The sequence below is a fragment of the Stegastes partitus genome, unplaced genomic scaffold (genome assembly GCF_000690725.1).
Source record: "Stegastes partitus isolate 25-593 unplaced genomic scaffold, Stegastes_partitus-1.0.2 Scaffold545, whole genome shotgun sequence".
NCBI lineage: Eukaryota > Metazoa > Chordata > Actinopteri > Pomacentridae > Stegastes > Stegastes partitus.
This window is the reverse complement of record NW_007578276.1, coordinates 270,712-287,073: the sequence shown is the minus strand read 5'-3', so window position 1 is coordinate 287,073 and position 16,362 is coordinate 270,712. Positions and strand designations below refer to the sequence as shown.

Genomic DNA, 16,362 nt, shown 5'->3' with positions numbered 1-16,362 from the left:
GAGAACCCACGCTGCACGGGGAGAACATGGAGACTCCACGCAGGAAGATCCCGGGTGTCCTCACCAGGACGCCAACCTGCGACCTTCTAGCTGCGAGGCAACAATGCTAACCACCGAGCCACCTTGCTGTCCAAATTTAGAACAATGCACTGCATAATTCTCAGAGAAAAAAAATCTGCAGATCATACCGGATGCATCTTTTTCTCATTACATTTTGACGTGTCCTATTAGGGAAGCACAAGTCAGAATAAAAATTATCTATTTGCCTGCAGCAGTTTCAGGGTCCTGCTATCGTTTATGCTGTGACTGAACAGAAGCATCAGTAAATCAGTAATACTTACTCTTTTGAATGTAGCAACACTTCAGTTTGTTAATGCATTTTGTACAATGATCCCAATAAACTAATTTTACCTCATCTGTATTATCTTGTCGAGACCCCAAACTGTTATGTTCTACAGCTTTTGTTCCTCCTTCTCATCATATCTACTGTATAACCAGCTAAACGCTGCAATCAGAAGCCAACAGTTTTTCTCAACACATCCTATTCCGTCTGTAAGTCACATCTCGGCTGTGCGTCTATGATTAGACCATGAAAACCACCACCTGTCAATCCAAACACGACGCTAATCACGACATTCTCACGTTGTTCTTTTTAGACACTTTATTTTGCAAAGTTCCATATTGACTATTTTCACTTCTTCTTTTCCACGTCCTGCTCGGCAGCCTCTTTGGCTCTCTTGGCGCGAATGCCAAAGAGACGAGCGTTGGCGCGTGCCATACGCAGGCTGGCGAACGCCTTGAAGTTCTTCTCGTCCTCAGAGATAACCCGGGCCTTCTCCTTCTTGTGTACCTGAAAAGAAAAATACGACTCCATTAGCTTTTTTTTTTTTAAACACAATCTCTGGCAAATGAATGAATTCTCACTTGGCACCTGTTGCAACAAGCAATGCGGTTTAAGAAAAGCAGTCATCAGAAAAAGGGTTCAAAGATTTCATCAAGAAAATACAGAGATTCCGGAGATTTGTCATCACCTGACTGCTGTGATGTGAAATGATCAGCAGCGGACACTAATAATGATAAACTGGAAGCTGGTGTGCACACGTCATCTGTCCTCATATTGCTGAATACAAGATGTGAACGTGATGTAAAATCCTGCAGGAATTGCGACTTACAGTTTTGATGGGCATGACTGGACCAGAGAGCTGAGTGGCCATCTTCAGTTCCTCCTCCTGAAACAATCACACACAATTAATTGGTAAGACAACAAAAATAAAACATCCCTGTTTCCCAGTGAGGCTTGTAACAAGACTGGCAAACATCTAGCCAGCAGCAGCAGCATGTGAGTGAAACTACACAAACAACTGATGAAGAATTCTCATTTACATATTTCATTTTCACTGATTTTCAGGCTCATCAATGCGACACAAATGCCTGTAATTTTAAAGCGGTCAGACCGTGAGGATGGATTTGGCTGTCAGCCTGCGTTAACGTCCTGACGGAACAGACTGTGCGAGTTTTCACAATCATCTTCTCGCAGAAAACCCTCAAATTACTGAGCACACGAGTGGTTTAGCTTTCAAATTCAATGGGACTTGAACATTTCGGTGTCATGTCCCCGAGTTCATTTGGTGAACTAAACACCGTGCAGTCTAATAAAAAATCCAAGCACAAGCAATCCAATACTCAAAATACAAACTATGATCTTTCACTGAACGTGTGCAGCAAGAACGTTTAGTCGAGTAGAATCTCTACACTGAGTTCCAATAAACTAATTTTACTCATTTTTAAAAGATGAAGTTAAAGAAAAGGGCTCTAAAAATGTACTAAACTTCACACCTACTGACCACATGCCTTTGTTTATTGTGTTAACTTGCTTTCTCAGGAAAACAAGCCAAACAAACATAAGAGTGAATTAACAGAATCTGCAAAATCAAAGTTTCTGGTAAACTAAATGCTGCGGGTGACGACATGCTTACAGTGCTGTCTCCCTTCTTGGGCGCAGAAGCCTTCCTGGGGAACAGGATGAGCTTGGAGCGGTACTCCTTCAGGCGCTGCACGTTGGCCTGAAGAGACTCTGTGGATCTGTTGCGACGACGAGGGTCAACCGAGATGCCGATGGTGCGGGCCGTCTTTTTGTGGATGCCGGCCGCCTGCAGGGAAGGAGCGAAGAGTTAATCCAAGCCTGTGACTACACAATAAAATACTGACAACGAAATTGGGACAGTCTTTTTTTTCACTCGAAGTAACAAACAGCAGTCATCAGAAAAAGGGTTCAAAGTATTCATCAAGAAAATACAGAGATTCCGGAGATTTGTCATCACACGACTGCTGCAATAAGATGGTTCAGTTCTTTATTAATCCCACTGCAGGGGAAGTGCAGAATATAAATACTGTTGAAATCATACAGATTCTTGTATATGTAGAAATGCAAGACATAGATCCCTGATTCAGAGCCCTCTGATAGTGTGGAGGGTTAGCGCATACACAGAAACAAACTGATATAGCAGTTTCTTTCACAAATAGAAAAAAACCTAATATTTACGAATCCTAAACACTTATAACCCCGCACTTGTCTACCAACACTTACGATTGACAAGGTACTCGACCAGACTCGAGTGTCCTTACATTAACAGCGGCATTGAAAATCTGCTCCTCTTCCTGACCAGCTTTAATCGAAAGATATTTATGATTAAGTTTATTAACGTTTACATATTTGCAGGAGTAAAGTGTATGTAAATGTCTTGATAGTGCACATTATCGTTGTCTCTATATAGTTTTAAACGTGCACATTCAAAGAGCAAAATAAAGACTCCTCTTAAACTTAAACATGTTTATTTTTATGTGACCTTCATGATGCTCACCCTAAACCTGACAGGCATGATCTGCTCGTCTGTGGCTTGTGTTCATTTTGAGCCAAAGCCAACATTCGTTTATTTTTAAGCCTTTATCAACAAATACAGACGATGCTGTGTATCCCTAAAAAAAAACTTCTGTTTGAGCCTACATTTCATGAATAAAAACAACTAAAAACTCCACCACAAGACTCCCATTTAGCCTCCATCCCACAGCAGGAAAGTACATGGGAGGAAAGTCAAGGTACACTTTGGCAAGAACACCATTTCTTTGAGCAGCACTTCATGTTCTTCTACAACTATTGAGTTTTTTTGGTTGGGTGGGATGCATGAGTCATCACAGAAAGGTTGCGCCTGTTCTACTTTCCATCCCCAGTAATTGTCAATCGCATTTTTGATCTGGAGAGTGTCCTGACAAACTTAAGACGATTAGACTCTCGGTCAAGCTGACATACAAGTAAGTTTTTACTAGACAAAATAATTGACAATAATCAGTGGGGTTGCTGCTTCCCCTCTCCATCCTGTTCTGTTCAGTTTGATTGCTGGAGGCTTCAGTTCCTTGAAACACCATTTTCAAACACTAACCAGTTTTTAAGAAAATCCTTATCGTTCCTTGTAAAATACATTTACAGACAAGTATGTAAGTATTACCTTGAGTTCCTCCAGGGTGAAGCCACGTCCGGCACGAACCTTGGTGTGGTACCTGACAGTGGGACATCTGACCTGTGGCCTCAGCGGTCCAGCAACAGGACGAGGAGCAATGCGACGGGCCTTAGCCTGACGAGCCTTTCGCCTGAAGAAAGAAGTATTTATTCAAACAAGAGTAACCAAGGACCTTTTTCATTTCAGGCACCAAGCTACCACAGCAGAATCAAAAACTTATGAACTGTATAAAAAAAAAAAAAAAAAAGTGTTCAAGACAAACATGCTGGAATGAATGTAACCAACAGATGTATATAAAAATACCAGAAGTGTCCCTATGGTCGGAGCCAATTACTGTTAAGCAATCATTTATTCTTCATCCTGTCAAAACTGTAAACAAATGTCTTGTTTCTGTGTCCCCACACTGGCCTTTGACAAATTACCACATAACTGTCAAAACATCAACCACCTACAATTTCACATTTAGCCATCTACTCGTTGAATGTTGTTCAAAACTCCAACTGATTTCAGAAATAGTGCAGCTCAATAGCTGTAAAATAGCAGCTGACAACCTCACGTATACCCAGAGTACATACAGATTGCTGAATTAAGGCGGCCATACTTGAGAGTCCATACCATCAACTAAATATATAAACAAAAGCAGCCCTGCCTGACTAGCTGAACCACCACTACATGTTCATACACCACTGCAAAGATCACTTGGTCCGTGCAAACAAAACTGTGCTCCTGATAACAGTGAAAAACAGCAAACCGTGATGAGCTCTTATGGGCTTCTTATAGCATCTGTAGCCTCCATAGAATACATGGCATTATATCAAAATACATTAACTGTGCTGTAAAGACTCTCGTATTTTCGACAAATAATTGAATAAATTACCTATACAGGTGGCTCTATCAACCCCGCTAACGATGTCTGTCTCTACTGCTAGCTCATGAAGCGGCTGGAGGTGTGTTAGCTCCAGTTAGCATCAGACACCAAACAGTTCTCACCTGCGGATCTTCCTGGCTGGCTGGTTGAACCAGGTGCGCACTCTTTTCTGCCAGTCTTTGTGGAAGTGAGGGTTCAGGATCATTCCATTCCGGCTGGGGGCCATGGCTGCCTACTTCCCTGCAACACAGCGTGGCACACAGACATGAGTGGGGATGTCATGCCGGCACACAGTCAGTACACACACATAGCGACGTTAGAGATGCTAAGCTAGCACATTAGTACGGCCACTAGCTAACTTCATGCGCCATTCTTAATGAACGGATACGGCACGACACGGCTACTAGTCTTCGTCATTTCGGCATTCTCTGGGAATGTTCATTTAGATTTTGAAGGACACTGTTCTGTTAAAAATAGGGAATGCTAAAGCTTAGCTGTGGTGCTAGCAGTCACCACTTGACCGGGTATCACCACTTGAACATGAGCTATTAGCAATTTAGCGAGGACATTTACGACAATACTCGGCTTTTTTAAAAGGCGACAAAACACACTTTGTCATGATGTACAAGAAATTAACGAGCACTTATGAAATAAGAAGGATTACAGCAGATTATTGTGAATTCTTTGGAGGATAATTTCTCATACCTACGAGGGAGGAAAATGGCCGAAAGGAAAAAGGAAGTAGTAAAGCGGTGGATTGTGGGATATGTAAGAACCAGCCAATGAGGGAACAGATGCTGTGGGACATGTAAGAACCAGCCAATGGGCAAACAGATGTCTGATCAGTGTGTATCTATAGGAGCGATCCCGTCCACAAAAACAAATAAAACGAAGATTTTAGTAAATATAATATTGAAGAGAAGCTGTGATCTGCGAATAAACAGAGCTCCTCAAACCCAAGTGTGCAATGCCCGTTATTCTATATTAAATAAATACACAAATAAACAAATATTCCGATGAAATAAATTTAAAAGGCTTTGAAATAAATTCAGAAATAAATAAATGTAGTATTAGGTAAAAGAGGGAAAATATGCCAATTTAAAATATTACCATATTAATTTGATTAGTACATTTAATAATATATTTATTGACTCATTCTTGAGAGTCGGGACAAAACATGTCCTACATAGAAAAGTCTAATTTGCACTAAAAATCAAGAAATTCATCATGATTGTCATACTTGCAAAGTTACATCTAAAGTAACTGTGTATACCTTAGTTGTTTTGTCATTTTAATCTCTTTTGGGAAATTTTCTTTAATTGTATGGTCTGTGTTTAGAAGGTCCATGTTATTTTATTTGTCCTCAGCAAGAGTTCGCAAAGTGATCTGCCCCAAAAAACATTTTTAAAAAACTCTAAAATTGTGAATACATAAATTAAATAGAAGGGTTATAAATATGTATATGTATGTATGTGTTATAAATATTTTCTATAAAAAGCTGCCTATCAAAGTTGTGTCCTCAGTTTCAGTCAGCTCCATCAGATTTTTTCATAAACCTCATTAAATCAGGCAACATCATGGTCAGCATATCCCTGAGGACCTCTGTTTGTCTTCCTGGCTGTGCTGAATGCAACATTACCACACGTGCTCTACTTTAAGTTTTTTTTTTTAACCATAGTGGATTGAATTTAAACATTTTAGTGAGGTTATGGAGACCAAACTGGCTCGCCCTTATGTCAACTCCATCAGTTTCCTTGTCTTACGGAGTTGACGTGTAAGCTGATGGAGTTTACAAATCCACCTATAACCTCTTATTGTGCTGGTATAATATTATTTGTGAACTTAGTAGGATTTAATGTTATTTCAGGGTTTTATTTAGACATAGATGTACATATATAGCATGAGTTACATTATTTAACCACCCTGTATAACCTACACTTGTAACTTGTAGAGCATGTTCAGGCTTTGGTCTACTTATTATTGTGTCACTTGTGAAACTGAATATTACACTGGATGGCAGCGTCTGTAGATCGACCCATTTCTAGGTATATATAAAGCATAAATTCTACTGTCCAGAAAATGCAGCATTTCTTATTTTCATGAAATTATACTGGAACTTGTTTATAAATATTAGGCTATATTTCATTTCTGCCAAATCCATTACATTTATCTTCACCACTAGATGTCACCAAAAACTACACACTGCCCCTTTAGTATTTTACATCAGTCAATCAATCAATCAATCATGTCCAGTAAATGGAAATCTGATTCCATAGTCTTATTCGTATACATTTTTCATTACTACAGTTTGTATTGTCGGAAAGCATGGCTAGACAGAAACTGTCAGTTGAGGATCAAAGGAGAAGAACCAAAGAAAGAGAAGAGAAAAATGAAACAGTGACCCAGAGAGCAAACATGGCACGCAAGAGTAGGAAAGACAAAGGTGGAAGAAGAGAGTTAAAGACAAAAAAGTATTACAGATAGGCAAGATGGGAGAAAGGGCAACGAGGAACCAACGAAGGCACTGGAGGGAGGCACAGAAAAGACCCAAAGAAACTGTAGTGCTAGAGGCAGAAACCCCTCCAGATAGTCCGCAAGATCAAAATACTCAAGAATGCAAAGCCGGACACAGCAGACAGTCTCTCAGGCAGGAAAAGGAGAGAAGAAAAACGAGAAAAAGGCATTCAAGAAAAAATAAAAGCTTTGAAAGAGAAGCTTGAGACGGTAACAAAGCAAACACAAGCAAATAAAAATGGCGAAGAACAAAGACGAAGCAAAATTAGGAATCCAAAAATCAAGAAAGCCCTCCTATTCCACTACATCCTCAGAAGAGAGCTGAAGAAAAACAAACTGGACCACGGCGTCAGGAGCCAGCAGCATCAGGCAAGATTCTAAAAACGCATCGTCTCCTTCACCAAACCCACCAGTTTGGGTTAACCTACAAATTAATGAGAGGAAAGAAACAGACGAAGAAAAAGCCAACATCCCTACAGGGTATAATACAGATTGTGGAGTGGACTCTGGAGGGATGTTCTGATGCAAACTATGGCTAAAGTTTTAATTACAATTATTGTTAATTGTGAGTTACACCTTCGTGTGTGTGGGAGACTGATTGCAAGAGAGTGGACCAGATTCACATTTACTGTTTGTACTGTAGTTTTTTGACAGACCATGTCATTGCGAGAGGAACAGACAGCACTGCACAGCACAAAGAAAAAAACTAAAGTAGAAATGTGAACATAGGACAGCCTCTTTAGGGAAACTTGTACATGCAGTGTTGTCGGAGTTACAGAGCAGTCTTCCTCTATACTGGCTAGTTGATGGTTCATAAGATGCACCTTTGAGCTATTTCAGAAAACTGGTTGATCATTGGTTGATCTGTGTGATGCTGCACACATTTCCCTTCATTAGAGAAAATCAAGATTCACCTGAGAGCACCTTACCAATTCAGGACAGACTTAGAAATAAAGTCTAAAGGAAATATGCTCGACATATTCTGACAACTTGTTCAACCGTTTTGCATGTAAAGACTTACACGATGAACTAGTGCCTAAATGTTGTGGGAGGTGAGATGATTCAACAGAGACCCATTATAATATATTTTGATCAACATGACGGAAGCAATTGATAATGTAGGAAACAGCAGAGAACTGCACGTAATCATTTGCATGGATGTACCAAAGCATTTAGAACTTGTTCAAAGAAATGAAAAGCTGCTTTTTTGATGTGCACAAGTGACACAATGATGTGAAGATTGAACAAGTCGTTTTGAGAATTTCAATTCTGATCTGAGAAACGAACCAAAGCTGCGAACAGCCAGCCAGCAATGACCTTCTGTGGCCTAAACTCCTCGTGGAGGTCGTCAGTGATTGTCTTCTGAACAACTTTCAAGTCAGCAGTCTTCTCTATGATTGTGGTTGTGTGTTCTGAACTAGACTGAGAGATAGACAGTATTTATACTGTTTGAATAGTAACTTACTTATACTTGAAATGACATATTCTAATATTTCGAGACACTGGTTTTCCTATTTTCATGAGCTTTAAGCCATAACTATCAACATTAAGACAAAAAAGGGCCTTGAAATATTTTTATTTTATGTGTAATGAATGCATAAAATATTTATGTTTACCTTTTTTTTTAACGAAATTGCTTTTTTTTTTAAAAAAGCAAAAAAACCCTTTTTCACAATATTCTATTTTTTGAGCCGTACCTGTAAGTTGGTATTATTACAGTACACAGGCTTCAACTAGTACCATGAACTGCTTTATTTAATTTAACTAGCATCTATTGGCAACTGCTCGATGGAAGTAGGATATGGCAGTCCTGTAAATAGATGCTGTCACCAAACAACTGCAATAGATCGCTGATTAATTAACGTAACGGTTCACCAGCCATCGGGCTCAGCAGGCCCCTAAGCTAAGCTAAGCTAAGCTCTATTTGATGTGCCTGCTGTTATTATTTCTTGTTAAGCGAGTCAGAGGTTACAGTCAGGACCATACTTTGAACTTCACATATGAAACTGTGCTGAAGTCCATCCTCATTTCTAATTTTCTTACATGTTATTTCTGCTACTTTCTTGGGAGTCCTTTTACCTTTTATGGGGCAGGTGACCATATTTGGTAACTTCCTTGGGCGTTCAATATGTCCGCCCTGTGCCGCTGCTTGCGGTTGAAGAACCATGTGCACTTTGATTTAGTTTAATTTAGTTTTTATATTAGTGCCAATATCATGACTTTATGAAAAATGTCACTAAACAAATGTTGCAGGTACTTTATAAACGCTTTGTTACTGGTTTGCACTGAACTCCAGTTTGATTTAGATCAGTGCCTGTAGAAGCCAATAACATAACAACGGCCAATAACGAGATAAATTTGCACTTTTTAAAATATAATAGGCCAATAACGTAATAAAAGTCCTGAACCGATAACCTAATAATGTTTGGCCAACAATGTGATAACTTATTATGTTATTGGACAAAAGATATTAGGTAAAAGATATTGTGCTATCGGTTCATAACATTTGGCCAAAAAATATTGTGTTATCGTTTCAGAACTTTTATTATGTTATTGGCTGGTTATTACGTTATTGGCTTCTACAGTGCCACAACGATTACCCCAAGACAAATGTGACTAAATGAACTTGCCAAGCACTTCATAAATACTTCGTTAGCGGCTGTGTAAGTATCATTACCTCAAACTGAAATGTTTTCAAATAAATGTTTGTTACTTTTTCTGTTATTTATTATAAATTTCCTTTTTTTTCTTAGATGAGCAAGTTACCACATATGGTACCTTTACTAATCTTGATTTACAACTTTTTTTTTTTTAAAGTCACCAAAGTAAAATTATCTTGAAATATCCATCATTAACACCCTAGGGTTGAAATTTTCCAAGTATTTGAAGGAGTGCCCTGTAAGGGGTTAACACTACTGGGCCTAGAACTCATTAACGTTAGCATCCACACAGGAAAACAAGCATCTGGGTGTGCTGTGACCACACAAAATCAACAGCACAATAATTATACAGTAGAGCTGTGCAGGTCTTTGATCCAAGCGCTACAGGTTTTTCTTCAGACAGGAGTTACCTGACTGCTCACAAGCCATTCACAAAGACTGCAGAGTGCACACACAAGCACTGAAGCAGCCAGTAGTCCTCACGAATGACTCGAATTATTTGTTTCTTCCAAATTTAATCTCATCTAATCGCACATGAATACATTTTAGAAAGTTTTGTTTGCACTCTTTTGACCCTGCTCGAGCTTGTCTGCTTCCTGAGTGGGCGTGTCTCCCACTAGAACAACAAAGGGACTGAAAAGACACGCAGCGTTCAAAAGAAATAAAATGGCTCTCACGCGTTTCTCACTGCAGAGATTTGTAAGGTGAGTCAAACTTCCTTTGAGGGGAAGTGATTGTGAGGACATTTGAACATAAAGTAAATTTAAAATGTCATTATACAAACTGTTTTGATGATTTAAAGAACTAGAAGTCCAGCCAGGAATCCCAATCACAGCTTTTATTTTCCCCCCTATCAGCCTGAGAGCGCGGTGTTCCTGTTCAGTTGCTGATTTTCAAACCCCTAACGTATTAATCATTGATCAGGTCGCCTCTGCAATCTGGGTCTATCTTCACCTGAGGGCAAAGGTCAAGGTGTGCAGAACTGTAATAAGCAAAAACCAGCGCGTCCTGTCAGCACACACACAATCTGAACACATCTTTCTGAGGAACATTACAAAATGAATACGCCTTTGTTTTTTATTAGCGGTAAAGTTGTTATTGTTGGTGTGTGAACTGGTTCCACAAACCATCATTGCAACACACTCCTGATTATTTATTGCTCTTTCCAGGAATGGATCTTCCAAGTTTGGATGGTATTTAAAAAAAATAATCACAGGAGCATCAACTTAAAGACCACATTTTATTAAATGAATCTGACACAGCCCTTTCCAGTCTTTTCACCACATCTGCTCGTATTTAAAAGACGACGCAGTCATACTGACAGATCTTGAGATTAAGAGCCCTTTTAGCTGCGCTAGCGTCTAAACAAGTCCTAACCTTCTAAAGTAGAAGTCGTTACAGAGTATTTAAAATTATTTTGATAGCAAAACCCCGGTATCAAAATAAATACGACATATGAAGATGTGTTAGTAACCCTGCCTACTAATCTTTGATCGTAATCACATTACAAACCAGCACAGTGAGGTTATGGATTTATTCTTCAAGTGACTTAATAAATTTATCGTATCCGGCTTGATCCATGAGGCTTTCGAGTTCTTCTGGCTTTTCGATGGTCATCTTGATTAGCCATCCTGAAAGGTGAGAGTTGGACAAATTAAACGTGCGCTGGTTTTATAAACAAGCCGCGACATGATTGGCACTTTGTCATCCGCCCTGGCGAGAAATCTACCGAGAGAGACTCTTGGAAATGGCGAGGAACAAAAGTGAGTGCGAGACACTTACCCTGTGCATAGCAATCTTTGTTCACAAGTCCAGGATTTTCCGCCAGCTCTGTGTTGATTTCAGTCACTTCTCCTGTCAGCGGCGAGTATAGCTCACTGGCAGCCTTCACGCTTTCCAAGGCACCAAACTCCTCTACAGCAGACACACAACAGACAGTTCTCACCGCACTGCTCACAACAATTATGTCCTAAATGTGCAGTCTAGTCAAGGCTCTTACCCATCTGTTCAAGTCTTTGGCCAACTTCAGGGAGTCCACAGTATACCACGTCACCTAGCGCTTCCTAAAACCATGCAACAGACTGCGTTATGCAAAGAGTCTTATTTAAACCAATAATGTCTCCAGAATCAACAAACTGCATGGACTCATTAGTCTGTCCCAGCAGTTACTGAAAACATCTTTACAAACTGCTCACAGTAATGCAATAATAACTCATGTATTTATGGACAGTGGAGGGAGACAGGAAGTTGTGGGGACAGTACATGTAGTGAATGTTTTCCTGCCGCTGTTCAGGACACGTCGCCCCTTGAGATGTGTTTTAAATCCTTTAATTTTGCACTTTTTGTGAAATTTGTCACTGTATGATTTGACCAGACCGATCCAGCATCACAGCGCTATGAGATGACTGTTGTTGTAAATATGCGCTATACAAATAAAATTGAATTGAATTGAATCACATCTGAGGAGGACATTTTAGAACCTGTTCCCATCACTGAAGACAGATCGTCACAGAAACTCTTTAAAATATCTAAAATGCAACCGCAGCCAGCGGGTAATGCACATTATGCTCCTCACTACCAATCACAGCCAGCCTCACTGATATGACACAAGACTCGACCAGGATCTGATACCATCTCCTGCTCATTCATACACGAGCTGGAAAGTGATTTAAAAACCACAATGTCAGGGTTTTTCCTTCTCTTAAAACAAAGAACATTCGACACAGGATGGTAGAAATTGGCTGGAGTTACACTTCAGTTATCTAACAAAAACAGCCAGAAGGTAAAATAATTTTTAGAATTTAAAAACTTCCGAGGCTCAGATATGGTGGCTGGAGTACAGTGCTCTACACATGCCTTCTTACTCAGTGTGTAGGAAGCTAGACTGATGTTTGGGGATCTCATTTACACTTTGCAGAAACAAAACTTAGTCTGATAAAGAAAACAGATGATTCGCTGCGTGCACATTAGCATGACCAACACCTATGCTCTGATTAAACCTGCACATTACTAAACCAGCAGGACATTTAATGCTCCAGAGGAAACAACGACAGACAAAACGTTCCCTTTACTGCAGAAAACTTCACACATTTCTGGCTTTCGACAAGGAGCAGTCTGAGATAAACTATCTCTAGACCCTGAATTGTTTTGAGGAAAGAGGTCAACACTCATCCAAACCACCTTAAGTGCTGCCGTACATACATGTATTAAGAATGAATGCACACAGCAGCAATAAAGAGAGCTCTTTTACAGACTTAACCTGGATTTTAACTCTTAATTTGAAGGATATTTGCACATTTAAAGGTCAAGGCGTTGCCATCACTGCTCCTGCCCATGAACTAGGCCTTCCTCTTTCTGTAGTTATGGAAAATTAAAACTATTTAAGGGGTTTAAGGGAACCAGAGGAATACTGAAGGCTTTCTTAAATAAACATGTTTGTATCTTCACCTCGGAGGGAAACAACTTAAAGTCCACATTTCCAAGATGCTGAGGATCAGAGGTTTGCTCAAAGTCCAGATGAAGTACAGTACAGGCAGATGTTGATAAAGTCCACACTTTGGTCAGCAGCGCTAATAATTACATCCACAATTTATCAGCATTTCTTTGTGAAGCAGTGATACGGGGGTTAATGAATATCTGCGCAGGAAACGCTGGTATTTGCTGAGAATCCTGGAGGTGTGAGATAATTTAGAGGTCTTGGATAAAAAGACAGACGACGATTGTTTCACGAATTCTTTTCTCTGCGCTGTCCTTTTAGACACAAGCAGACCGAGTTCACATATTAAACCACAAAACGTACCCCTTTTGAAGGCTCAGCAGCAGAGATAAAATCATCTGCACGGGGAGTGTGTGACAAACCTGAGTGGTGCCCACTATCAATAGCAGTAATAATCATTTCTCTAATAGCTGCATTCAAGTTGTAGATAAAACACTCCCCCCTTCACTGAATGATTTATTGTCCAAACTTGACTTTTTCTGCACATATCTGCAGCCAGGCGAGTGATCAATTGTTTCAGACAATAGTCATAAAACAGTAAATCGGCCTGGTTTAGTGCAGCCACTGAGGGCAAAGTGCAGTGCCGAAGTGCACACCACAGCCATTCACATATCACTATTTTTAGATAGTCATCAGCAAACCTCGGAACCGAGCGTGTCACAACTCTAGGAGACAGACTGACCCGACCACCTACCTGAGCGTAACTGCTGATACCAACGGTGCCGATTCCGCCCTCCACCTGCACCCACTCGTGCTTGTCTGTGAACTTTAGGGCTATGGAGGGAGTGAAGGAACGAGTTAGTGTGGGACAGACGGTGTAATTAATATGTGAGAACATGAATCAGAAAGAATTGTGAAGGAACAACTGTGATGAATCTTACGAGCTACATGTGCTGCAGTCTTGTCTCAAAGCACGACAGAACAAAGAGCTGCACTATGGACCAGAGCTAAACACTGTGCTGTTACTTGTGCAACACCGTGCCTTTATAATGTAGAATCTTAACAGCTTTTCTGCAGGTCATCATTGGTGCAAACAAAAAAATAAAAAATCTGCAATTACAACATCAGGAGTTAAAGCCTTTGGGTGCCAGACTCATGCTGTCATCACTGCAACAGCCCCCAGGGAGAAACAGTAATGCCTCAACAATTTACAAAGTTGGCATCATGACCATGCAGAGAAATACAGGTTTGAACCAGATTGTGACTGTGTGAGATGCTGATGCATGACCCGGGCTCAGAGTCAGTCCTGGGAGCTGAATGACATGTTTATTCTCACTATTCTACAGCTTTAAAACACACATATCCACATGGTTTAAAGCTGTAATATTCCACAGAGGGAGGACATGGAAGCTGGGAGGACATAATTTAATTTTCGGTCACTTCTGCTTAATGAGCTGCTTCTTGCTGCACGAGACGGAGGTAATTAGTTCGGAGCTCGTGGCCGGACCGTCCTCCTGTTGTGCACTTTAGCCAGACTAACATGTGGCAGCTACAAATCTCAGTTTTTCTACTTTGACAACCGACTCCAAGTAAAAAAACAAACTTGTGCATGCCCTCCGTGTCGCTTTGCTCGCTGTGGGAAAGTGACACTGTGCTGTTTTTTTTTTTTTCTCGTCCATTACAGTCAGACAGGAATGTGTGAGCAGCCCCGCATGCACTGAGCACCACCACCACCACCACCACAGCTCCTTCGTGTTGTTATTATTATTTATTATCAGGCTGTTATTTACCTGTGGACAGGGCCGAGGTCGAGCTCAGTGTCCGCGGAGAGCCGCTCCTCCACAGCAGCCGAGTCGCCGAAAGCTGCGCTGCGGACGAGAGCTGCGGGAGCCTGGATGAAAAGTTGGCCGCAGAGAGGCACCGCACCGCCGCTCTCATCGCCATCTTCACTCGCTGTGTACCCGCCGCTTCACCCCAGTGCACATACACTTGACCGCGGGAGCGCGCACCATCCCGACGGGAGCGTGTGGGAGGAGGAGGAGGAAGAGGAGGAAGGGGAGGAAGGGGGAGGAGGTGAATCGGGTTCACGAGCAGGTCTGACGAGTCAGAAAGTTTTACACACGGTGCGAACATGCAACCGGTAAAAGTAAATAAAGCTGCACAGCACGTGAGGTTTGTTTTTATGTTTTGTTTGTTCTATGCAGCAGAGATAGCTTTATTTAATAACAATAATAATAATAATAATGATAGTAATAACAATAATAGTGATGATGATGATAATAATCTATTTGTCGTGATGATAATAATATTTTTCCTTATCTTATTTATTGTCAACTATATTATGTATTAATTTTTTTCTCTATTTTCTTCCCTGATTGGAGTCCACAATTCTACAATTTCATTTAGCAGATGCTTTTATCCAAAGTGACGTACACCTGAGAGCAGATACAACACAAGCAAGGATGTGGTCAGGAGAAAACAATCTGGATAAGAGCCATGATAGGGCGTTGATGCCAACAGCAGGCTGTAGGGAGGTGATGGGATGTTTTTATTTGTTTGCTTTCAGTCTGTCAAGTGCAAAGGTGTTCAGTGAAGAGCTGCTCTTTAGTCTGAGAGGGAGTCAGGAGATTGAACAGAGTTTGGTAACTCGTTCCACCACCGGGGAACCGCAGAGGAGAAGAGGCCAGCTATAGACCTCAGGCCTGTTGTGGTGGTTGGATCAGGAGGTTTTTGTTGGTCGAGCGGAGTCAGCTTGTTGTGGTGGCAACAGGTTCATCCCAGAAACATTTTCCAGCTCCTCTTGTGAGTCTGGAGCAGTTCCCAGGTGAGATGAGATGTGTAACCCCACCAGCAAGTTCTGGGTCTACATCCTAGTCAGAAGCCTGAACCATCCATCCATCATCTATACACCTTAATCAGGGGTCTGGAGTCTATCCCAGCTGACTCAGGGTGAAGGCAGGTTCACCTGGACAGGTAACCAGTCTATCACAGGGCTACACTTAGAGACAGACAACCAAGCACACTCACATTCACACCTACGGACAATTTACAATCACCAATTAACCTCAGCATGTTTCTGGACTGTTGGAGGAAGCCGGAGAACCCAGAGAGGGAGAGAACCCACGCTGCACGGGGAGAACATGGAGAAAGATCCCGGGTGTCCTCACCGGGACGCGAACCGGCGACCTTCTTGCTGCGAGGCAACGATGCTATCCACTGATCCCCTACTTTATATATGTAAAGGCATAACAGAGAGGAGAGTAGAAGTTCTTTCTACTAGTAGGCAGTTTGATCATTACATCTACAAATGTGCATTAATTTGCAGCAATCTTTTGCATGTAAAACATAAGCACTTTTTCACAGCATTGC

The 16,362-nt window shown here is 41.0% G+C and overlaps 2 protein-coding genes across 2 annotated transcripts; both read right to left on the bottom strand.

Annotated features, from left to right (window-relative positions):
• Positions 1-646: 646 nt before the first annotated feature.
• Positions 647-5,143, bottom strand: rpl13 (ribosomal protein L13). Its single transcript, XM_008288184.1, has 6 exons — positions 5,089-5,143; positions 4,506-4,623; positions 3,504-3,645; positions 1,977-2,150; positions 1,173-1,229; positions 647-850 (listed from the first exon to the last, which is right to left on the bottom strand). The coding sequence occupies exons 2-6, from the start codon at positions 4,607-4,609 to the stop codon at positions 692-694; spliced, it is 636 nt and encodes a 211-aa protein (XP_008286406.1). The 5' UTR covers positions 4,610-4,623; positions 5,089-5,143; the 3' UTR covers positions 647-691.
• A 5,640-nt stretch (positions 5,144-10,783) lies between these two features.
• Positions 10,784-14,983, bottom strand: gcshb (glycine cleavage system protein H (aminomethyl carrier), b). The gene is made up of 5 exons (XM_008288183.1): positions 14,784-14,983; positions 13,748-13,827; positions 11,557-11,620; positions 11,340-11,471; positions 10,784-11,188 (listed from the first exon to the last, which is right to left on the bottom strand). The coding sequence occupies exons 1-5, from the start codon at positions 14,935-14,937 to the stop codon at positions 11,091-11,093; spliced, it is 528 nt and encodes a 175-aa protein (XP_008286405.1). The 5' UTR covers positions 14,938-14,983; the 3' UTR covers positions 10,784-11,090.
• Positions 14,984-16,362: the final 1,379 nt, after the last annotated feature.

Bases quoted from the DNA above. Each gene is read 5' to 3' on its own strand.
- gcshb (XM_008288183.1), bottom strand. From the start codon at position 14,937: ATGGCGATGAGAGCGGCGGTGCGGTGCCTCTCTGCGGCCAACTTTTCA. The intron at 11,472-11,556 runs GTAAGAGCCTTG...TGTCTGCTGTAG, and splicing joins CCAAAGACTTGAACAGATGG to AGGAGTTTGGTGCCTTGGAA. The intron at 11,189-11,339 runs GTAAGTGTCTCG...CTCACCTTTCAG, and splicing joins CAAAGATTGCTATGCACAGG to GATGGCTAATCAAGATGACC.
- rpl13 (XM_008288184.1), bottom strand. From the start codon at position 4,609: ATGGCCCCCAGCCGGAATGGAATGATCCTGAACCCTCACTTCCACAAA. The intron at 3,646-4,505 runs GTGAGAACTGTT...TTCTTTCTTCAG, and splicing joins CCAGCCAGGAAGATCCGCAG to GCGAAAGGCTCGTCAGGCTA. The intron at 1,230-1,976 runs GTAAGCATGTCG...TGATTGTTTCAG, and splicing joins CCAAGAAGGGAGACAGCACT to GAGGAGGAACTGAAGATGGC.